At 52.9% G+C, this 22,361-nt stretch overlaps 8 protein-coding genes and 1 non-coding gene across 9 annotated transcripts; 4 read left to right on the top strand and 5 right to left on the bottom strand.

Annotated features, from left to right (window-relative positions):
* Positions 1 to 992: 992 nt before the first annotated feature.
* On the bottom strand, positions 993 to 3,142 carry POSPLADRAFT_1183566 (hypothetical protein). Its single transcript, XM_024489013.1, has 8 exons — positions 2,773 to 3,142; positions 2,692 to 2,713; positions 2,414 to 2,584; positions 2,152 to 2,354; positions 1,844 to 2,102; positions 1,514 to 1,784; positions 1,444 to 1,458; positions 993 to 1,393 (listed from the first exon to the last, which is right to left on the bottom strand). The coding sequence occupies exons 1-8, from the start codon at positions 3,105 to 3,107 to the stop codon at positions 1,170 to 1,172; spliced, it is 1,500 nt and encodes a 499-aa protein (XP_024336651.1). The 5' UTR covers positions 3,108 to 3,142; the 3' UTR covers positions 993 to 1,169.
* Positions 3,143 to 3,681: 539 nt separating this feature from the next.
* POSPLADRAFT_1095578 (hypothetical protein) lies at positions 3,682 to 6,612 on the bottom strand (the record flags this gene model as incomplete). Its single annotated transcript, XM_024483128.1, has 9 exons — positions 3,682 to 3,761; positions 3,819 to 3,925; positions 3,985 to 4,108; positions 4,160 to 4,197; positions 4,248 to 4,301; positions 4,358 to 4,623; positions 4,679 to 5,173; positions 5,238 to 5,724; positions 6,416 to 6,612. Coding segments are annotated over 9 exons (1,848 nt in total), but the record flags the coding sequence as incomplete, so codon positions are not given.
* A 1,722-nt stretch (positions 6,613 to 8,334) lies between these two features.
* On the top strand, positions 8,335 to 9,662 carry POSPLADRAFT_1149138 (hypothetical protein; the record flags this gene model as incomplete). The annotated part of the gene is made up of 5 exons (XM_024486274.1): positions 8,335 to 8,517; positions 8,692 to 8,843; positions 8,960 to 9,072; positions 9,239 to 9,303; positions 9,465 to 9,662. The coding sequence occupies 5 exons, from the start codon at positions 8,335 to 8,337 to the stop codon at positions 9,660 to 9,662; spliced, it is 711 nt and encodes a 236-aa protein (XP_024336649.1).
* A 2,436-nt stretch (positions 9,663 to 12,098) lies between these two features.
* Positions 12,099 to 13,429, top strand: POSPLADRAFT_1183565 (hypothetical protein; the record flags this gene model as incomplete). Its single annotated transcript, XM_024489012.1, has 6 exons — positions 12,099 to 12,324; positions 12,382 to 12,450; positions 12,504 to 12,573; positions 12,634 to 12,817; positions 12,870 to 13,016; positions 13,087 to 13,429. The coding sequence occupies 6 exons, from the start codon at positions 12,099 to 12,101 to the stop codon at positions 13,354 to 13,356; spliced, it is 966 nt and encodes a 321-aa protein (XP_024336648.1). The 3' UTR covers positions 13,357 to 13,429.
* A 135-nt stretch (positions 13,430 to 13,564) lies between these two features.
* On the bottom strand, positions 13,565 to 13,646 carry POSPLADRAFT_t107. Its single transcript has one exon. It is a non-coding gene; the product is annotated as a tRNA-Glu (tRNA).
* A 427-nt stretch (positions 13,647 to 14,073) lies between these two features.
* POSPLADRAFT_1149759 (hypothetical protein) lies at positions 14,074 to 14,898 on the top strand (the record flags this gene model as incomplete). Its single annotated transcript, XM_024486345.1, has 5 exons — positions 14,074 to 14,338; positions 14,402 to 14,512; positions 14,571 to 14,622; positions 14,681 to 14,775; positions 14,840 to 14,898. The coding sequence occupies 5 exons, from the start codon at positions 14,074 to 14,076 to the stop codon at positions 14,896 to 14,898; spliced, it is 582 nt and encodes a 193-aa protein (XP_024336647.1).
* Positions 14,899 to 15,572: 674 nt separating this feature from the next.
* Positions 15,573 to 16,378, top strand: POSPLADRAFT_1048319 (hypothetical protein; the record flags this gene model as incomplete). Its single annotated transcript, XM_024479490.1, has 2 exons — positions 15,573 to 15,658; positions 15,718 to 16,378. The coding sequence occupies 2 exons, from the start codon at positions 15,573 to 15,575 to the stop codon at positions 16,376 to 16,378; spliced, it is 747 nt and encodes a 248-aa protein (XP_024336646.1).
* A 2,493-nt stretch (positions 16,379 to 18,871) lies between these two features.
* Positions 18,872 to 20,645, bottom strand: POSPLADRAFT_1035374 (hypothetical protein; the record flags this gene model as incomplete). Its single annotated transcript, XM_024477077.1, has 5 exons — positions 18,872 to 19,024; positions 19,061 to 19,078; positions 19,104 to 19,159; positions 19,180 to 20,026; positions 20,232 to 20,645. 5 exons carry the CDS (start codon positions 20,643 to 20,645, stop codon positions 18,872 to 18,874), a joined length of 1,488 nt encoding a protein of 495 aa, XP_024336645.1.
* Positions 20,646 to 21,342: 697 nt separating this feature from the next.
* Positions 21,343 to 22,169, bottom strand: POSPLADRAFT_1059140 (hypothetical protein; the record flags this gene model as incomplete). Its single annotated transcript, XM_024481125.1, has 2 exons — positions 21,343 to 22,024; positions 22,084 to 22,169. The coding sequence occupies 2 exons, from the start codon at positions 22,167 to 22,169 to the stop codon at positions 21,343 to 21,345; spliced, it is 768 nt and encodes a 255-aa protein (XP_024336644.1).
* Between the last annotated feature and the right edge of the window lie 192 nt (positions 22,170 to 22,361).

The following is a 22,361-nucleotide window of genomic DNA, read 5'->3' as shown; positions in this document are numbered from 1 at the left end:
GGTTCTGCGAGAGTGCTGTGTACTCGCCGACGCAAGCTGCCTACCCGGCGTTCCATCTCCCACTCAGCCCCAGTAGGATGACGAATAGGGACAGCGACATACTGTCCTTATCTCATTCGACATCGTTCAGTTCGCTATCCACTCCCAGCCTCAGCCGCACGTCTTCTTTCTACCGGTCTCCCCCTCTCAGTCCGACGCTGGCTTCCTTGTCCACGCCAATCGATGCGACGTCGACGTCACCGCGTTCGGCGCACTTCCTCGGCGCTATCGAGGAAACGCGTATAGCAGGTGGCCCACGAGGGGGCGAAGGGCAGCTCCTCACCCAAGACAATACGTCATTGATCGGTGACGATCCGTTCCATGCCACTTCGTTGCTCAGCCAGGCAGCCCGGTCAGGCCGCGCGGAGCTGGAGAAGCTCAGAATCGACACCACTTCGCCCGCGACTATTGTCGCGCCCCGTTCTGCCTCTAGGAGCGCGTCTCCGGTCGACTCTCCGATGCTTCTGTCGCCAAAGATGCTGCGCAGCCGGACTGCGCTTTCCCGGCTATTCGGAAAGGACACGAGGAAGTCGAAACGGGAGCAAGGACTCCCCCATCTGTCGCATTTGAACGGCTCCGTTCTCAGCCTCAGCATGGCAAAGGCTGATGACAAAAAGAGGAAGAAGGCTGCTCGTGACCATGCTACGAAGCTTGGTCTCGATGTAGTGCACGGTGCTCTGGATCTGCACGCTCACTAGTCAAGCTACCCTCGAGGTTGCGTGGCAGCCTGCGCGTGTGTCGCAGAGTGCTGGACCTATCGTTGCTTTCCATTTAAACTGACAGTGTGTTGTTTTGATTATATATATGTACACTGTCGAGTGCTTCGAGTTATCATCCTGCTGTAGAACTTCTATCATTATCTCTGTAGATTCTGTACTTATGTCGCCGAGTCAGTTTTTTCGTGCGTGCTGTAATCCACGGAGTCCAATTCCCCTTCAGTGCCTGCACTGACTGACGGGGCCAGAAAACTATATCATTGCATGCTTAATATACAGTGTTGTGGAACGAAATGCAGTCACCGACAGCGCGCTAGCCAGAGCAATAAGAATTACAATGACATCCACTACGAAATCCGTGTATGGGGAGGATCAAAAAAGCGACGAGAACATTGTGGAACGAGTGTGGAACAATTACAATAGTGCCTCAACCTCATCACGAAAATCTTGAGAGAGGTCCGGGAACTCAGCAGCCAAATGCGAAAATAACGCGGCTTCTAGAGGAGTAGCAGGTTCTGTGTTGAGCAGTGGAGGAAGTGCGGCATTGTCCTCGAGAGCAGCAAGCCGAGATGATGATGCCCCGTTTGCTGATGTGCTTGGCGTAGCGGCTTCGCCCGGCGGACAAACAACATGGTTGACTGGAAGACAGTCAGTAGTGGTTCTGCGATAGTGCATTGGTACTGCGTACATTCTTTGGCATGTGCTGTTATCCGCGCGATATCAGCATGGCTGTGCATAAAGAGAACCCTGCGGCTTACCGTAGTCCTTCTGTCTGGGGCACATTCTTCCCTCTGGGCAATCCAGGCGTCTTGTTACTTCTTCCTCGAGGAAGCCCTTGCGCCTCTCCCTGACCCACCAATCACGTACACCCCAGAGGAAAATCTCTGCGGCGCAGACACGGCAAACCTTGTTTCTGGGGGTGTCAAGTCCGGGTTCTGGGCCAGCAGATACCGCGTGCACGTCCGCGAATAGGTCGAGTTCAAAGAGAGGCGCGAACTGCCCGGGTTGGCTGTGTATGTGCATGATAATCTGCGAAGAATGGTTTGACACGTCAAGAGGACTGCGCTGATGGCACTATACGACCGTACCTCACGATAGATGAATCTTGGATTGATTCTCTGAGCGGTCAAGTAATCAAGCATGATGTCCACTTCAACTGTGTTGCCATCAAAAGAGTCGTAAATCTGGGAGCATTGCACCAAGTCGCCTAGGTCAGCCAGTCCATGAAGATGTTGCTGGAGTATCGGCGCCGCTACACAGCGTCCGGGGATGCCGATCCCGCAAAAGGACACTTGGCAGAAGTCGCACTTCGTAGTAGACGGGGCTTCCAGGGCAAGCACGTTCTCACTATAGTGCATCAGGGAATAGTACAAGTCATTTCTGCTGGTTAACGCACCAGTTGCCGCAATAGGCATGACCAGGAGGCGACCCATCATCCGCGTGCCATGCGCGATCCGGGTCAGCTTCAGGGTCAACAATGGGTCTAGGACACCGCCAGCCGTAGTGGTTGTCAGGTGTACAGTGCGGGCACGGATGGACAAAATTGGTGTTTCTGTGAGGTAGAGGTGGATCGGGAGACGGTTGCCTGGGAGACGGTATCTGTGTAGTGCAGTCTCAGTTCGGATACGCATAACAACTACAAGGAAGGAGTGTGATACCCTGATTGTGCCACCAGCCACATAGATTTCGTCCGCCTGTATTCGCTCGTTCACGGGTCTCACTTTTGAGGGCACAGAGCGCAACAGCACATCTACCATCTTCTCGATGATACGAGATGGAGTAGCCACCGAGGCAACGCTTCTGCAAGCTGGACAGTTTGCCCCCCCATTCTATAGAAAAGGCGCATCAGCCTCGGTCTCAGGTCAGTACAAACTCGCAGACGGCTTTCAGTGCATGTAACATGCAGCTGGGATCCATTGTAGTGATAGGGACTCACGCGTATCCACATTACGATACAACTGAACAGAAACCGGTGAGCGCTAGCACGGGTGCAGAGAGCTGACGTCGCGGTGCTTACCTTCCACAGAAAAAATGCTGACATGGAATCACCGCCACCGGTCGATACACGAGCGCGGAGCAGCATGCGCACTGAAGCTCCTGCTCGAGATCCTTTGCCAAAGCTTCTCCATCAACAGTTTCCGAATCGCCTGGCCCGGATCCTGAGGGCTCGCTGACGGATTTTTCCTTCAGCCTCTTCCGGCTGCTCTCGTCCTGCATGCCCTCAAAGGACGAGGATGCCCTGCGCTTGAGGCCCGCCACAGTACGCGTATGCTCAGATGAGTCTGGTCGAAACATGTCTGCCAAAAGCGCTGAAGGGCGTGTCGCCGACGACGATGACGCTTCGTCTGACATGTGCTTCAGGCTTCGAGGCTGAATAGACGATGATGGTGGTCGTGTGGGATCAAGAGCGATAGTGGCGATCGGGCAGCTGCAAGTCTTGTACAAACAGTTCCAATCACATCCAACTTTGGGTTGCCCTTTCTCTTCTGCAAAGACAACCAACACCAACACGTTGTGATCAAGAATATGCCAATCAGCCTCGAAGGTTCCGAATATAATATTCCCTTCCAACTTCATTCCGGCCATCATCGGCCTGCGACATATGTATAGCATACACATGTACGTATGCTTGGCATCGTAGGGTCGTGAACTCGTAAGCGCGATTGCGGCGGTACTAGAGCAAGTACTAAATATCCTATGTTTACTAGACGGACCAAAACGCGTGAGACAGTGTACTTAGATTTCCTAGTATGGTGCGTGTATAAAAATCCGAATAAATGCACATCTTGAATCCCACAGAATGTCACGAGTGAGCGATCACCGTCCAAGCTCACACGCGTATTTGTTTGCGATCCCTCGTCGTGCGACTAGAAACGTCCGAGTGATTTCAAATAGTACCATCGAGGAAACGGGGTGAGAAGGATAATGGCATGGGTGGGCGAACACCGGCAGCATGACATACCGCACGCACTCTTTTTCGGAGGTCCTGAAACCTACGATTGGCCTCTGAGTGATCGCACATGAGAAACGGAAGCGTGTCTTCTCGCATTCCCCTGAACTCACCATCACAAGGCCACAGAGCCATTAAATACTCTAACGGTGCGAATATGGACTTGATCGACTGCAGCGCGATCGTGAGCGAGCCGTCATTAGACCACAAATTGAGCATCCTGAGATCGAAAATATGTTTAGCTATCCGTAATCACTGAGTTGAACATAACGCGCCTACCTCGACACTTGAGCAATGAACCACCAGGTCAGGAACGGACGCACGGAAAGGCTAGTCGAGGGTTGTCCTGTAACTGTGTGTAAGCCGTTCATGATGCGTCGAGCCATTGTGCCATGGTGCCGCACTGCAATAGACCGTAAGCGCACAGGAAGAGACTGAAACAGCCAAGACTCACGCCATTCTTCCGTTTTCTGCCGGACAACGTTCTTATCGCTGCATCGCAATGAATACCAATGAAGCGGTAATTTGGAGAAAGCACTCACATTTCGGCGTGTAAAGCATGTCGTTGGAGCCCATCGATGATACACAAACGAGAGCTGTTCGCTATGAGTGGAAATTGGGGGGCCACGGTGTGTGACCAGAGGACACTTACAGGAATAGGAAATCCCGGGGAAAGAAGAGAAACGTCCTTTCTATATTGCATGTATGGCCATCAAGCGCATCTTCGATTACACATATCTCCTGCCAAACAGCCCTACTAAGGTGTGCTCGTAACGCATTGTTCATGTTCACGTCATTGCGCATGTGCACACATGTGTGCCATAGCATGAGCGAGCGCATGGATAACGCCCAAACAGAATCCTTCGCGGCGGGGCCACCAGCGGCCCACGTCGACTCGCCGGGGAACAGAATCGCATACTGCGTGCTTGTGTGAGCAGGGATGCGCTCGTCCAGATGCGCTCGGAGGACGTACGTTGGCAGGGTCAATGATGGGAAGGTTAATCTGCGGCGTGAGAGTTGCTGCGTTGTAGGCGGTCCAGTTCGCAGTGAGGCTGATGCTACTCCAGACGAGGCGTCGAGACTCTTCTCTTCTCTCTTCGGCGTCGGTCAACGTGGTCACCGCCAGCGTATGGCTCCATCCCGGTACGAGTTCCACGGAATTGGGAGACGTACGTTCAAGTGTATAGAAAGAGCACCAGCATCTATCCTGCGGATGTCGTTGCTGGACGGATTGCAAAAGGGATTGTTGGGGAGACGCCCCCTGCAGGGTCCTGCCCTCGTTTCCTGGCTCCGGGCCAGTGACTCCTGCTACAGGCGGCCGTTGTGCGAACCTGGTCACGCGAGGATCGTCGGCGTCCAGCGTGGTCAGAGACAAGTAGCGAATCACTGAGTCAAGTGTGGACATGGCCGCGGACACGCGTGCTGTGGAATGCACGGGATGTGCGCAGGTCTCGAAGAAGGCGAGCAGCTGGCCGACATAAACACCTGGTCAGGTAGCGCTCGAAACGTGGCCACAATGCAAGTCGACTTACCCAACTTGCTTGCGCCAATCCGTTGTCAATCCATCTCGCCGCCAGGCTTGCCTCCAACGCGCTCTGTGCCTCATCTCGCATCCGCAGCGCCCTCTCTCTGCCTCGTGCTCCCTGCGCAGACTCCAGGTCCGAGCTCTGAAAAAATGTTGCGAGCGCGAGCGCGGCCCATACATAACTTGGCTGCAGGGTGGCTCTCATGGCTGGATCCTGTAGCTGACGCAGCAGGCGCGAGGGGTTCATGAACGCCAGCCAATGTAGTGAACAACGAAAAAAAAAGCGCAGGTCAGATGTGACTTGCTGATTAGCGGACTCCCGGGCGCCCGGGGCCAGAAATGTCGCAGATCCGTGCGATTGCTCGACAGACCACGCGTAGTGACCTAGGAGGACGTCCCACCATATTTCGCGGGCGAACTTCATCGATGGCTCCGCGGGAAGCTCAATTCGAGCCAGTGGCTTGATGTCTTGGCCGCTCCCGGTGGCAACGGCTCTGGTACCTGGAATTTGAGCGGGAAGTCCCTTCACGGCCTCAGGAACTCTATAGCGGTGGTAAAGGTCCGACGCATAGCTAATATTTGTCTGGATAACGAGATCGGATGGTACCAGTGTGGGGAGGGATGGATCAGACTATACCTGCGGGTATTCTTGGTATTCGGGCGGGGACAGCGATTGAGAAGATAGCGGCCGAGATGTAGGAGGAGCAAGAGGCAGGAAGTCATCGTCATCCAACCTGGACGTCGACGGAAAATTCGGGCCACCTTCAAGATACACGGAGGGCGAGCGATGGGCATGTGGAGAGGACACATGTCCATCAGAAAATGGAGAATTTGTCGAACGAGCATCGTCGCGACCCTGGTACACGTTGTCAGTGGTCGTGCTAGTCGTGCTGTCTGCATCTGTCCCTGGAACCTGAGCGTCCTCGATCGGACGTGTTCTCACGCGCCTGCGTGGTTGCTGCTCAGAAGTACCAAGGCCTGACACCTGCCGCTGGCGCGCCCCAGGAGTCCTATCCGGACCACGTCTCTTGGGCGTCGCATCGTAGGTGCAGGGATCGCTGGTATCCGAGCGACGCTGGCAATTATGGCAGACCGGTTTTGCGCCGTCGCAGCGAATCTTACGGGTGCGACTGCGGGAAAAAATACCACATTGTTCAGCAGCTTATAAGCAACGATAAAGATAACGAAGCGGACCATTGGACACATGCCACATAAACTCGGGCGCGAGGCTTGCCTTGAGTCGTCAACGGCTGGTCCGGCGCAAGCTGCAACCTAGGCTTCTCTCTACGACTCCTACTGGTGCTCGACGATTGTCCGGCGGCGATTGCAGAGATCGGAGACGGCGGGCCAGGAGGATGCGAGACCATGGACGAGGGCGAAGGGTCGGAGAAAGAGCTGCGGTGAGAGAGCTGCCTCAGGTCGGCTGCCTCCAGCTGGAAAGTCGATGTTGACGTGAGATGGGCATTGGTATCGATTGGAGACTGTAGGTAGGCATAATTTACTGGGTGGGCAGTTGAGCTAGAGGCGACTGTGCTAGAGGCTATGATCGTCGAGGTAGAACTATACGCGCCAGCGAGTGATGAGACATCGCGAAGGGGATCACCGACATGAGCGTCCCCGTAGTCACTGGGCTGATAGGCATACGGAGCATGGGAATATTCTACGGGAGCGGACTCAAAAGGGACGTCGCTACCGCCAGTGTACGAGCGGTTATTCGACACTGGAAAATGGTGGGGGAAGTCAGGATCCATAAAGGACCGGGTGCGGGGTAGAAATAAGGGCGAAGGTTGGGTTTATGAACAGCACCCGACTCCGAAGCAGATGCTAGTGCATATGTTAGGGCAGAAAATGTCAGTCGATCAAGCCTCGGATCGAAGCTCGCCGCGATCTAGAGGTCGGAACTTACTTCGTGGTTAGAAGTCCGATTTCAATGACAATCGGTGGAGCGGAAAGAGGATTGAATGAGCAAGGGGGCACCAGCTCGCTTATAGGAGGACACATAAATATAGGGCCCACCTGCGAAGCATCGACAAATGCGGAGCGGCCGCGGAGTCGTAGCCAATCGCGATTCATCTCCAATTGATCTCAGACCTTGCGTAAGAGAGCCGGAATTCGCAAACTCGTCTATGCTCGTTTCAGTCTCCACAGATCCACCATGCCTGTCATACCCCATTTTCTCGGCCGCGTGGATCATCCCACAGGCTCCGCTTCTCCGATCCCGGCAACTGTGGCTTACAATAATGGTTGCATCGACATTGATTGTCTGTCTTGCCACAGATCGTATACATGTTGTATGTCGCGCCGCTAGTGACACAGAGACCTTCATTAGACAGGCGACGCTGGACGGGTCACGGATGGACCTATTATCTCACGGGGACATACATTATGCCACAGAATCCACGAACCTGTTGCGGTCCCGAACACGATGTGATCCCGCGAATTCTCCCTGGGCGCATCTGGTGAACTTCCATCATGCACAACACTGAATAGACAGCTGCTCATGGGCGCTACTTGAACCCTGTGGCGAACACAATTTAGCGCCCATGGAGACGTTGGCTGTCACTCGACTTTATCCTAGCTTTTGCAATCGTATCTTCCATGTCGTAGGCGTTAAATCATTGACCCGTACACAATTTAGTAAGTCCTTGGATATATGTTCACGTGTAGAACCACCGGCCGGGATCCTAAGTGGCACACCTCACTTCGGCATCATCCCAACACCTGCTCAGCCGCCTTTCCTGTGCAAACCTTCACCGCAAGTGCGGACTTCTCGGATGGAAAATTGGCTGGACCGCTCATGGTGCATTATTACGGAGAGCCTGGGTCCCGCAATGCCCTCGTGATCCGCCGCTGCAATTCCATGGCTCTCCAGACCCCCCCTTCTCACGCTGTACTATTATTCGGACCGCGGTTTGCGAAGGGATTGACTCTGTGGCTCTACTGGCCACTCGTCGACTTGATGACATTATCCTGACGACATCATATCGTCTTAGCCTAAGTGACGGGGGCCCCAGGCCCTGTATGTTCACCACCTAGCCCTTCTGCTTCCCGGTCGCAAATTATGCGGAGTCAGCTATCCTTGCACGAAGAGCCGCAGGTATCAAATGTTCAGCATCACATCCAAGGCCGCATTCACCTTTCCGGGAGACAATAGAACAATAAAACCAGATATAGCAAAATCCGGCCGCTTGGCGTGTGACAGGTGTCGGAATATGCAGAAACCAGAGCCTTGCGGCATATCGCGGCTCAGGGCATTGCCTGCGCCTCGAGTGAAACCTGCCGGTCTCGTGCGTGTCATTTGTCCTATTCCCAGCTGCAATTTACGTGAGCCTCCTTCTCTGGATAGGATAGTTCTGGCCAATGTACGCGCCGGCTCGCTCAGCTGAGATGATTTTGTATATGTTTCCCTCGCTTCGCTTCTATACACAAAACCGCCGAAACCATGGGCTCGCCATCGACAGCGCGAGGGATTCTTTCAGGGCTTCGAATCAAATGAATATGCGACCGCTCCGGAGCGAAGCACTTCTTTAACTTTCTGGGACGATAACGCTCCCAGGCTCGACACCTTTAACGCATGGATCCATGTGTTGCCCGCGCGAGAAATGTGGAAAAGGTGCGGACGAAAGATACAGTCGCATCAGACAACTAGAGAAGAGCGCATGCTTGTCTGTTATCACACTGCGTATAATGATAGCGGAGGTGACGCTCAGGCCCAAATCACTCGTGTAGGAAGGCCGCGCGTGCGGCGGCGCCAAAGCTCTTGCCGCGGGGTACCGCAGCCAGCCAGCTCAGTGCCGCCTTACGATCCGCACAACGACGATGGGGGTATGCACGTTTTATTGGTATGCCTCCCACATTTCTTCTGGGGCAGATCTCGCCTGCAATCAGGGGTGCGCCCAGCGTGCGTGTATTGGCCACTGCCCCTGGAGATTGAAATGAACGCTGTCAATCGGACGCCGCATCAGATCTTGTCTGACCCATACTTTATACTCAAACAACAATAATCAGTTTGCGACCAGTTGTCGCAAATCGCGTTCCCAGAATGGAAGTTTATTACGCCACTGCACCGGGCCGTGTGCCCTCGCCATCGCGCTCACCAGAACACCCTCGAACTCTAGATCCGGCCAGGATCCAACCGGGTCGACTAGGATTCAGAGCACTTCCTTCGTTGGATGGTAATTGGATGAACCCGGAACTTTTACCCATGTTTAAGTGATTGATTCCATCCATGCAGGATTGCAGGAATGTCACAAAGACCGAACGAACACGCCAAATGGGACAAACTTTGAGTTACGTAGGATATGTGTACGTAGTGCGGGACAGCGGGGCTAAACTAGCTCGTGCCGATGTCCACTTCTTGGGCAGAGAGAAGACGTTTGGCGAGAATCGCCAACACACAGATTCCACAGCGAAACTCTCTTCAATTTTCTGAATTCGCGAAGCCTCCAGTCAATGTCTCCACAACGGTGCATACATGACTTCTACGGCAAGCTTCGTGCAGGTGCTCCAGCTACTCCAACCAGTCTAACGACCGCAGTAAAAAGGTCGCTAGAGGTTACCACCGGCGTCCCAAACCATCCAAGGGAGCGGGCACCATCGGGATACATACGGTGTAAGCACCGATTGATGAGTGGAGCCCCACCATGTACCTGAGTGCCCACGATTCTCACACTGCAGGACCCGCAAATCCAGATTCGTGAGATCGCCGCCCCACGGTATTGAATCGCAGATACTCTGTGAGATCTTGTGTTTGCCGGGGTGGAGCGAGCAGTGAATGTCAGCGATGGACAGCTGTGCCACGTTTTGGTGTGTGTTTCGGCCGCACCACCCTCATCCTGCCGCGGCGTTCCCGTACGTTTGGCTAGCTAGCTCTGGGACGATGTCATGCTATGCACTGTGGTTCTGAAGCAGGAGCCGATTGGGGTGCGGTCCCCCAAGTTCCGACATACGTCATAGCCTTCCATATACACACCCGCGAACCGGTCGCGGTTGCCACAACAAAGCGACTTTAGAAGTCTCCCCATATTTTATGGCCCTATTTGATCCCCACTTAGACTGTTCCGTGGCATAATAGCCGGAACGATTTCAAGGTATCACCGGTATACATGAACATATTCGGTGTGTTTGTCCCGTGGAGCTAAACCTGTACCTACAAGCTGGTCCGCATAAACGATTTGCCCTGCAGGTGCATTGTATATGCTTAGCGAAAATGCCTCATACTGAAATATTCATTACATATGCACGAATTTTAATTTGCTTATGCGTCCGACGAAGTCGGCATGTAGACCGTGAGTCAGTAACGGGGTTACATTCTTGCAGAGTTTGTTCCGCCGTGGTGTGTTAGACGAAGCGCAGCTAGGCGAGATAATCGCAGGAATACATCCACGATATAGTGCTCTGGCAGCGGCAAGCGGCGAGAACCCCTTCTTGAGGACCGCGTGCAGGTAATTTCATTGCAGAGTGAGATCGGGATATTGCTATTAATAGTGCTTTCCACGATGTGAGAGATGCAATAAACCTCGATGTGCGTTGCGGTGGAGTTGTAGTCAAGACAAATTTACCATATTTAGTGAGCTCGACACGGCCTTGTGCGCGAGATGAGGGTTATCCGGCTTCTCACAGCCATCGGCGCCGTCGATTAGAATTACCACAGCTCAGGATTTGAACGGGTAGATGTGGTTCTACATGGCTGGTCCAAGTCGATGAGCACGTGTAGGCAGCGAAGCACGAACCTACGAGGCACCGTGAGCTTAATGGACAGACTCGATCGCGAAGCCTGCGCGGAGAGCAATCTATTTGCTTGATTAAAATCCCAAATATATCGCCGAATCCTCGGATACATACATAAAGAATTGGACCACTCGCCTTCATTGACGCTCCGAGCACACCCCAACCAGCATGAAATAGACCGCCCTCATCGACCCGGCGATCAAGAACGAGCCATAATGTTGTCCACGGTGCACGCTGGGGCTCTTGTGGACGGGCTGCTCAGCCGCAGTTAGATGTGCCAGCAGAGAGCAAAGACGCTGGCCAGAGGAGAGATGCGGAGGCGCCGGACGGAGTGCACTGTGCGGCGCCCCACGATCGACGATCGTGTGCCCTGACCGGCTGATCAATAACGGATCCAAGGCCCTCTCCTCCTGCGCTCATCATCCCAAACACCTTATGGCACTGACAATGTAGTGCGAAATTGCCTACTTTTCTCCAATCTCATTTGCTTGTCGGATCGATGCCAAGATTGCCGTGATGCCAGCTCTCGGCGACAACGTGCTATTGTGCACGTTATCGCATGAGGAAGCTGACCCGAAATGAGATTTCTAGGTCACGGCGCAGCCACGAAGTGCCAACTATATTCGACCACATGGAACACGATCACCAGACTGCATGATATCCCTACTAAAGCCGTCGGCAGCTTGCTCTGACACTGATTGAAGCAGCTGCTGCTGTGCGCAGCCGCTCTACAGGCGAAATCTCACGTTAACCACCGTGCTCAGGGACAGGCAGTGCGCTGCAGTTCACCGTAACTAGCTCAAATGGTCGCTCTATCACCCTCGAGTACGTTGTGTCCAACCATCACTGGGATATTTTTGACCGGCCAAAGGCTCCGCAGGTCCTTCGTATGGTTTGCATTCTGTTGTTAGCCCTAGCCGTATGTCAGCGTGGTGATTCCCGATTCCTCGCCATGTGGAAAGCAAGAGAGATCACACGGCTTGTCATGTCTATTTGTCCCCGAGGTTGCCTGATGCATCCAGGAATACAAGCTGCCGTTGCACGACCAGATATAACCAGCAATGTAGACTGGTTTCCTGTAAGCCCGCTCGACTCCGTGGGTCGCTCAACCCCCCAGTTCTCCGACAGCAGTAGAACGATGTGGGTCCTGCTTGCTGCGCTCTCCCCCTTGTGGAGCGTTGTGAGCGTCGTCGCGAGTCCGGCACCAGTCTCTATAGCCGCGAGGGACGCCATCACATCAGTATTGGACCCATCATCCGTTCTCACTTTGACGTCGAGCGAAATCTCGGCGTTTGAACCCTATGAGCAACTGGCAAGGGCTGCATACTGCGCGTCAGACATCATTACAGGATGGCAGTGTGGCGGTAAGTAGCGCAGTGATTCATATTGAAGGACTGTAAAGTAATTGTGACACCCACCAGAGGCATGCGCAGCCATTCCGGGCTTCGAGGCGACTTTGACGGGCGGAGACGGTGATGCTATCCAACTGTGTAAGTAACAACGCAGTATATAAACATAATCTCGCGTCTTATATCCTTGTCAGACTACGTTGGATACTGGCCAAGCCAGAACGCTGTAGTCGTTGCCCATCAGGGCACGGACCCAACACAATTGTGAGCACGATTGCCCCCTCGCCGTACAATGCGAAATTCAATGATATTACACTCATCAAGGCTGTCCGATCTCACTGACGTCGACATCACCACGGAGAATCTGAACAGCACGCTTTTCCCGGGCGTGTCATCTGATGTCTGGGTGCACAGCGGGTTCGCCGATGAGCAGGCCCAAACGGCAGAGATAATTTTGGCCGAGACACAGAGTCTTATCGCCTCGAAGGGCGCTACAACTGTCATCCTGGTAAGCTTTCTATTGGAGCCTGATGAACTGATATCTCATGTCTGATTTGTAGGTCGGGCATTCGCTGGGAGGCGCCCTTGCTCAGCTCGACGCACTCTATATGACCCTGAACCTCCCGTCGGACATCCACGTCATGTCGCGCACTTTCGGGACGCCCAGAGTGGGAAACCCAGCGTATGCTGACCTAATCGACTCGATGGTAATTCGCTTGCCCTACCGCCATCTACTCAGCAACCACCTACAGTGTTCGCTTACTCTTGCTCTTGCAGGTCCCCGACTTCACTCGCATGAACAACTATCTGGACCCGATTCCGATTGTCCCCGGGCGGTTCCTGGGATTCCAGCATCCCGAGACAGAGGTCCATATTGTGTCGGACTCGAGTGACGACTCGGACGTCGTCGCTTGTCCCGGGAATGACGACGCAACAGACGCACAGTGCACTATCATGATGGTGCCAAACGTCGTGGACGCCGATATCCTGGACCATCTTGGGCCGTATCCTGGTGACGTCTACATTGGCACTATTTATTGCACATGAATTATACCCTGTACTTGTATTATTGAGGATCTGGTGTTTGTTCGTGTAGTTTGTGTACGGTACCTACTGTAGCATTTGCGATGGGGATGCTTCGTCGAGAAGCTTCACACAACATGCATCAGAAAAAAGTGTGCGCCCTTACAAATTGTGTTGTTGTAGAACAACCAAGGGGATGGGAGCTTCGACGATCATACTTTCGCAAAAATACTTCGGATACGGGGAATTGAACCCCGGGCTATCGCGATCACAGCAGTGAGAGGCGATAATGTTAGCCACTACACCATATCCGATTATTAATTTTATTTAGAGAGGTATACATAACTAATTGCAACGCTTCCATTCTATAGCCACAACCACAACGGAGCCACAAGGACGCGATTCCATATTTCAACCTCACGACCCAAACCGAAAGTCATGGCACGGACCTCTCCATCGCCTGATAGACCCCATCGCTCGGAAAACCGCTACAGGAACAGGGATGCAGCGCACTCAGCTCGCGATGACCCTAAGTACGGCCGTCAGAGAGATAGCGACACGAGACGGGATCGACCGCGACGGTCTGAACATGAGGATACCAGGGATGGGTACCGTTCGCGCCATAATAACTCCATTGAATACCACAATTACTCGCGTACAGGCAGAGGTCGTGAAGGCGACAGACGGAGAGGACGTGACCGAGATCGAGAACTTGAACGAGAAAGGGGAAGGGATACGGACATGCGTGGAGGGCCATCGCATCGGTCAGCTTCGCCGCGCCGGCCAACGTCCAGAGCGCAGTCCAAGGCACCCTCCAAGCGTGAAGACTCTCCAGAGGACAAGGCCAAACCCAACTTTGCACCGTCTGGACTGCTCGCGGCTGCTACGAAGACAGTCCAGCACGTAGACGGAACGAGTACAGTGCTGAAGTACCATGAACCGCCTGAAGCACGAAAGCCTGCAGTCGGGTGGAGATTATATGTCTTCAAGGGGAAAGAACAAGTAGGTGAGTTCGGGAATCAAACAACCTTGAGATGCTCGCTGGATAATGATGTCTTGTGCATGGCAGACTTGCTTCACATACAGCGACAGAGTGCGTACCTGATAGGTCGAGATCGAACTGTAGCGGATCTTGCTATTGAACACCCTTCGTGCTCCAAACAACACGCTGTGATTCAATGTGTGTTGGCCATCTCTTCCTCTCAAATTCACGTCTTATAAAGTCTGGGTTTTACAAGACCGACATGTGCAAGAGAAGAATGAGTTCGGCGAGGTTAAGAGCGCTGTGAAGTAAGTCATTGTGCTTTCCCCCTTGACTACATGCTGATACTGCGCTATCCAACCACAGGCCATTCATCATCGACTTGGAGTCCACAAACGGGACGCTCGTTAATGACGAGATGGTTCCCACATCCCGATATTTCGAACTAAAAGCGGGCGACGGTCAGTTCGCGCCTAACATATATGAATGCCAGTTGAACTGATATCCCAATGTCTTCGAATGTAGTGATCAAGTTTGGAGAATCACAGAGGGAATATGTGATATTGCATGATGAGGTTGCGTGATGTTTACCCGTTCACTACCAATGTGTTTATTTGCTTTCGGGCTTCGACGGCTTCCATGTTGCTAATCTCGTGCCCTGAGGGAACGTGCTGTAGGCGATACACAATGCTTTCTGAATCACTTGGTGGTGTCTGAACACCGTGCAATTTGGTGTTCTACATTTGGTCTTGATGCGTACCTTCCATGGCTTTTCGTCTGCGCCGCTCCTCGAGATTCTCACACTCTGTGATAGACCCAAGCATGCTAGCTGGTACTACATGCCGGAATACGCGCGTCTAGAAATGTGTAACGTTCTACCTTTCGGCGGAGATGCACCCAAGCTCATGCACGTGGACCTATCTGATGTCCACATTGATTGGTCATGGTTGTGTTTTCTATCTGGCCTGACCGCGCCTGAACTATCCGAGCATCGCGGCCGACATTCCAGGAGATGGCGCAGATGTCACGGGAAACTCAATTTGCAGAGCCCCTGCGGTTCTCGAGGCTTGACGCTTGCCGTTTGTCGTGATCCATTCATTACGACCATCAGGCTGTCACATTATATTAAATCGCTGCTGCGACCAGGATCAAACCCTGGGCGGTTGTAGGATGGTGCGGCTAATGTCGAGCCCCAAGAACTATAAAGTAGCGTGATATGCCCTCCATTACCCTCAGAACCAGAAGTATGCCAAGCGAGATGCCCTCCAGTCAAGTCATCGTCCTGTACGACTTCCCAAGCACATTTCCGGGAAAAGCGTGTTCGCCCAATGTTTGGAAGACTAGGTGAGTCCCGAGTATATCATGTACGCTGCTCCAACCACGAATATCTTACCACGGAGCAGACTGTGTCTGAACTACAAAGGCTTGCCGCACAGGACTATTTGGGTTGAGTATCCAGATATCGCAAAGGTCTGCAAGGAGATCGGAGCGGAACCGACGGGTACCTATCCGGACGGTTCCCCGTACTACAGTGTTCCCACCATTTACGACCCGTCGACGAAGAGTGTCGTCTCCGAGTCAGCCAGGATTGCACGCTACCTCGACAAAACCTACCCTGACACGCCTGTCCTCATCCCTCCGGAGACGGATGCGTTCCACGCCGCGTTCAACGAGGTGTTCGAATCGCTCGCGCTACCCATGCTACCCCTCATGCTGCCGTCGACCTCCGAGGTACTTCACCCGGAGAGCCGAGCATACTTCCGAAAAAGCAGAGAGGCATGGTTTGGGAAGAAGTTGGAGGAAATCTCTCCTGTCGGGCAGGCTCGTGAGGAACAGTGGAAGAAACTCGCTGAGGGATACACCAAGGTGGCTATGTGGTTACAGATGGACAGAAGGGACAAGCTGTTCTTCGAAGGAGACAACATATGCTACGCGGACATCACAATAGCAAGCTTCCTTGGGTTCTTGAGGCGCTCCTCTGGGGCTGACAGCGCAGAGTGGGCGGCTGTGAAGGAGTGGGACGGAGGGCGCGATTCATGGAGCGGCTTGACAAGTACGAGGTAGTTCATGAGTAATGAGTGGAACGTACTTGCCGACGACTCGGAAACTGTGTATAATACTTTACAGATCGTGCGAGTGTACACTCGATACACTTATCGAGCTGACAGTTGTTTGCCGATCCGAGTATTCGGTTTGCCTCTATTGAGCACTTGCAGTGTCTGTGTAGTTTTCACCTGTGAATACGTAGTCTGCATCCATTGTAAGTTCTGAAACTACCTATCTGTATTTCCCTTTCACTCTCATGTGTTTCTAGTAATCTAGAATATGTGCTGCAGTAATACTTTGTTGTCCGCCTCGACAGTGATGTGGCGTCCTAGGGACAAGATACATTCTTCACACGCCCTTCACATTAAAAACAACGAAGTGCGCCTGTCGAAAGCAAGATTATGATTATCTCCCCAAAAAGGCTTTGTGCATCCTACTCACTGAGCCTTCCGTTATTCCTCGTCGCTAGTGCAGTCCGAACCGACATCCGTCTATTCGTCTTCGTCTTCGGCGTCAGAGTCCCCGCTTTCGTCACGCGGTGGGACGATGCAGAACGTGTGCGCATCAAGAATTAGCCGGCTTTCGTACTTTTATTCCATCTACGGGTGCCTGACCAGGACGATGTCCCACAGATGTACGCCCCACTCCTGCCGTTTATTGATGAGTGTGCGCATGCGTGATCCGATGAGCTTTCCGACGATGAGCTGTATGAGGTGTGGCCGCACGTCCTCGCATACTATATGAGGATACCACAGCCCGGACACTTCACTTCAAGTCTGTGTATATTCAAGCCAGGGAGGGCGAGGCGCGATACGAGATGAGTGGGGTAGTCAAATGTTATGAACGGGAGTGTCACTTTCGGGAGAGATGCAGAATACAGGTTCGATGGCTGGTTCGCAATGTACCAACCATCTTCATTTGCGGCCGGCCCAGAGGTCCTGAGACACGGGGTTCTCAAGCTTGGAGGCTCGCGGATTATATGTGCCAGGTCCATGTATGTGGGGCGTGTGTCAAGGAAACTGTTGCACAAGTCGAGTGAGGTCGGTCCCGCTAGGAAGTGCGATCATGCCCAATCGAAGTGGACACCGGTTAAGATGATGCGAGAGAACTGAGGGACATTACCATTGAAAGGCAGAAAACTTGTCAGCTGCTGGTATCTCGATCCAGCAAGCAAGGAAGTCTATATGCTTGAACGAGTAGGTGTGTGTAAACTGTTAAAGTATTGGGGCTGAGGGTAAGTCGCTGAGGGATAGGACTATGGTGTGCACGACGAAAGTATGAGCAATTCTCAACGCAAACTTTCACCTGTGAGACACATGAGCGGAGGCGAGCGACAAGAATTGCTGCGTGACTGTAACGACGAACTGTACTCGTGTTGGAATAACGGTGCGACGGCGCGGCGAGCGCGTTTGTCCACGGGCGTAGCGATGCCCGTAAGGGACAATCGCGTAGCGTACATACATCGCGCGCGGTCATTTTATACTACGATAGGGGCCTCCGGCCCCCGGCTACTCGCGCGCCCGAGCTTGCGAGCTCGTTCCTGACCACGCGGATCGGCGCGTTTCAACAACTCGACCCTCTGTTATCATATACATTTGGATAAGAGTCTCTGAATCAAGTTCGGTAATGCATAAGAGAGCATTTCCCGACCTTTCGAGATAAGTCTCGGCGTTCGTAAACGGCAGATGTTACGAGAGGTTGATTTTTGTTCATAGAATGTGCCATCCATGATGCATGATGCTCTATCACGCTAACGACGGCGACAGACAGTGTTCTCAAACGCCACCCTCAATTTCACCGATTCAGTAAGATTGAACCTGCGATCGAGCTTATTCTCGAAGGCTTTGAGCACGTCAGGTACCCTCGCAAAGTGTGTTTGCCCTAGAAGGTCAGCTGGAAGTTCGTCAAATACGCAGCGACTGACGCGTGGATCGGGGCGTTTTTTACCGCACGTGTGGGGCGCACATGTGTTCTTGGGCTGTTGAGCATTCACTTACATTCGGTGTACTGGAATCTGGGATCAAGGTGCTGCATTAACCAGACGTAGTATTAAAGCCCAATTGTCTATGTCCAGGCAGCGATGATGAATAGTAGGCTGTTGCCGCCGCGCCACGGTGTAAGTATTTGGGAATGATCGATCAACAATCGAGTGTGATTCCATTTCAGGAGTGAGTGTTCGCCATACGCATTTAACATGTGTTTGTATGCGTGGTACTAGTAAGAGTCATAAGAGAGGAATAAGTACCCGTAGATGTTTAATGAGCGCAGCTCAAACACCGCGCCGGGTTGAACCACACCGGGGTGGGATACAATTCCAATTTTCGTGCGGACCTCTCGCCCAAAAATGAGCGAATGAGGACTCAACATCAGTACTACGGTGACCTAGCACGTAATTCATGGGATTTCCGTAGGACATTGTCTTCGACGGTCAGCGCGACGCAACGGAACTGCATGAGCGGAATAGTCCGGCAGCATCATGATGCACAAATGGTCTAGGGTACCAAGGGATCACTAAACCCATTGATATACTTCCTCACTTCTGCGCTGCCTGTCTCGTGTATGACGCCTCGGCACAGCGCATGGTACAAGGATATATTCACGGTACAGCATCGATCTCGTATCGAAGTCCTTCAAGGTGAATTCATAAGGATCTAAAGCCACCATCTATAAAGGACAGCAGCCACGATGTCGTCGACTTACAGGTACTATGCTTGCTACCTTGAAACGATCAGATTTGACTCACTTCCATCTCAATCGTCGCAATTTCCGGGGTCATCATCGTTAGGTTTGCCTTCCATTCTGTTCGGACGGCACAACACGCAACATATGCGTGTTCATTCTCAGCCACTGCATGTCTTCCCACGTCATCTCGGGCGACGTGAGCACAATGAGCTCCCACAGAGGTGCGCCCCGCTCTTGACGTTTGGCGACCAAGTTGCGCATCTGAGCTCCAGTTAGGCCGCCGATCACGAGCTTTGTGAGGCGTGGCAGCACCTCTTCGCATAGTAGCAGTGTGTGCCAATGCGCTGAGGCGTCTGCAGTGCTGATATTGAGAGCGGAAAGCTTTGGCATCGCATTGTAGACGGCTCGTACAGCGTCCGCACTTCCTCCAGGCATTCGCACGATGTCCAATTCCTCTAGGCCAGCCAGGACAGACTTCTCGGTGTGAGGAGCAGGATGCGCTAAACTCTCCAGCAGACGTGTACAATCAGATTCAGGCCGTTTAATTCCCAGATGGAGCGTCTTGAGGTTGGGAAACACGAAACCCGTAACGAGGTCTGTCAGGTAGTCGGGCTCATTGAAGATGAGGGTCACCTCCGAAAGCGAGACAGACCAGAGCATCGCCCGATTGAGTGAATCGGAGTCAGCTAGTTCAGCGTCCCACTCATCAGTGCCTCCAGCCGGCCCTGATTCCATCAAAGTGAGGCTATGCAGATTGGGAGACTCCCGTAGCATCCGCGCCATCTCCTGGAATGTCGGCAGGGTATCGGGACGGTGCTTGGATAGTTCAAGCGTGGTGAGGCCAGATAGAAACCGCGACCGCGACCAATCAATGTGGACACCAGATAGGTTTACATGCGTGAGCTTGGGCGCATCTCCACCGAAAGGTAGAACGTTACACATTTTTGCACGCACGGATTTCCGCATGCAGTACCAGCCAGTGTGCTTGACACAGAGTGTGAGACGTTCGAAGAGCGGCGCAGACGAGGAAATCATGGAGGTCAAAAACCAAAGTACGCATCAAGCCCAAATTTGGCGTCTTTAGTGCAAGGCTCCGGCAGTGGGTCATATGCGGAGACACGAATGACGAAAATGTGATTATAGGTTTGGTGTGGGGCATGTTTTGTGGTGGGATATGTCTGAGCACTACCTGCGGGTCGAAGTTAAACGCAGAGATGTCGGCTACAATGTTCAAGGGAGAAGTCTTCGACCGTTCCAGGCATGTCTCGGCCCTGTTGTGTAGTGGTGGACGTGAGAGCTCAATCTCGGTCCACAGCATTGGCGCGTTCAGTGCAACAGCTCGCCATCGGTGGCACACGTGAGAGACAAGGATTTCGAACGGCATCCGTTGCCCTAGCACATTAGGAGCATTGTGACCAAAGTCGAGAGTGTCCTCGAGGGCCTGGAACACGTCCGTGAGTCCTAGTAAGAATGTTTGCACTAGGAGTTCGGTGGGAAGTCTATGAATCAAACATCGGCCGTCTGACGGTAGGATGCATGGGTCTTGGCATGTGTTTAGATGGGTGTCGACGTAGTGAGGCTTTCCCTTCCATCGTTTAGCCATTGTCTTGGCTTCACTTCAAACTTTCATTATGATATAGATGGCAATATTTATGTGGTGTGAAAGGTCAGCACCTACAGTACACGTACCGCGTGTGGTGGCCGGTGTAGGTCTTGTTGAAGTTTGTCTGAGGCGCGAAGCGAGAACGATCGACAAAGATATATCGCGTTTGTCTCAATTCTGTCAAACGCGTAAGGATCATACAGAGAGGTTCGCGCGAAGTCTACGAGGTACTACAAATAATGCCAAATATGATGGCATGCGCTCGCCACAATAGGCCACAATCCCAAGTCTGGTCTGCGTAGCGGTACCAAGTAGCGACTCTGGCAGCTCAGCTGTGGCGAGCTGACTCCGTGGCCGCGCACCGCCAAAAGGCTTACACAGTGAAATATATCCCGTAGCCACTGGCGATCGACGCGCCCCGGCTAATGTTATGCCTTCGTGCGCAACTCGTCGAGCTTGTAAGTTTATTGTATCACGGATCACATATAGTTTACGGATCTAATCTTTTGAGGTCATGTAGTCAACTCGAATACTACAAGCTTACCAGTATTCAGGAGCAAAAAAGGTCAACCGAATGCTCGGCTCGGCAATAAAACATTGTCAGCTCGATGAATGTGTCGAGTATAGCGAATCACGCTCGCACGAGTTGTGATGTACCATAGACTGTTTCCGAAATGTCGGCAAGTACCCTCATTCGTTACTCATGAACTACCTCGTACTTGTCAAACCGTTCAATGAAGCGCGCCCATCTTCCTCCGTCCCACTCCTTTACAGCCGCCCAATCTGCGCTATCAGCCCCAAAGGAGCGCCTCAATGCCCCAAGGAAGCTCGCTACCGTGATGTCCGCGTAGCATATGTTGTCGCCCCCGAAGAACAGCTTGTCCCTTCCGTCCATCTGTAACCACATAGCCATCTTTGTGTATCCCTCAGCGAGTTTCTTCCACTGTTCCTCGCGAGCCTGACCAACAAGATAGACTTCCTCCAACTTCTTCCCAAGCCATGCTTCCATGCTTTTTCGGAAGTATGCTCGGCTCTCCAGGTGAAGTACGTCGGAGGCCGACGGCAGCACGAGGGGCTGCATGGGTAGAAGCGCGAGCGATTCGAACACGTCGTTGAACGCCGCATGAAACGCATCCGTCCCCGGAGGGATGAGGACAGGCGTGTCAGGGTAGGTTTTGTCGAGGTAGCGTGCAATCCTGGCTGACTCGGAGACGATACTCTTCGTCGACGGGTCGTAGATGATGGGAACACTGTAGTACGGAGAACCGTCCGGATAGGTAGCCGTCGGTTCCGCTCCGATCTCCTTGCAGACCTTTGCGATATCTGGATACTCAACCCAAATAGTCCTGTGCGGCAAGCCTTTGTAGTTCAGACACAGTCTGCTCCGTGGTAAGATATTCGTGGTTGGAGCAGCGTACATGATATACTCGAGACTCACCTAGTCTTCCACACATTGGGCGAACACGCTTTTCCCGGAAATGTGCTTGGGAAGTCGTACAGGACGATGACTTGACTGGAGGGCATCTCGCTTGGCATACTTCTGGTTCTGAGGGTAATGGAGGGCATATCACGCTACTTTATAGTTCTCACATCAGCCGCACATCCTACAACCGCCCAGGGTTTGGTCCTGATCGCAGCAGCAATGTAACATAATTTGACAGCGTGATGGCCGTAATGACTGGATCACGAAAAACTTCAAGCGTCAAGCCTCGAGAA

The sequence above is a fragment of the Postia placenta genome, assembly GCF_002117355.1.
Source record: "Postia placenta MAD-698-R-SB12 unplaced genomic scaffold POSPLAscaffold_11, whole genome shotgun sequence".
NCBI lineage: Eukaryota > Fungi > Basidiomycota > Agaricomycetes > Polyporales > Adustoporiaceae > Rhodonia > Rhodonia placenta.
Note: the sequence above shows the minus strand (reverse complement) of the source record. Positions and strands in the feature narration are given on the sequence as shown.

Excerpts from the sequence above, each read along its gene's own strand:
- POSPLADRAFT_1183566 (XM_024489013.1), bottom strand. The coding sequence starts at position 3,107 with ATGTCAGACGAAGCGTCATCGTCGTCGGCGACACGCCCTTCAGCGCTT. Across the intron at positions 2,585-2,691 it reads GTATCGTAATGTGGATACGC|AATGGGGGGGCAAACTGTCC; the intron begins GTGAGTCCCTAT and ends CCTTTTCTATAG. Across the intron at positions 2,103-2,151 it reads CATGCCTATTGCGGCAACTG|TGAGAACGTGCTTGCCCTGG; the intron begins GTGCGTTAACCA and ends GATGCACTATAG.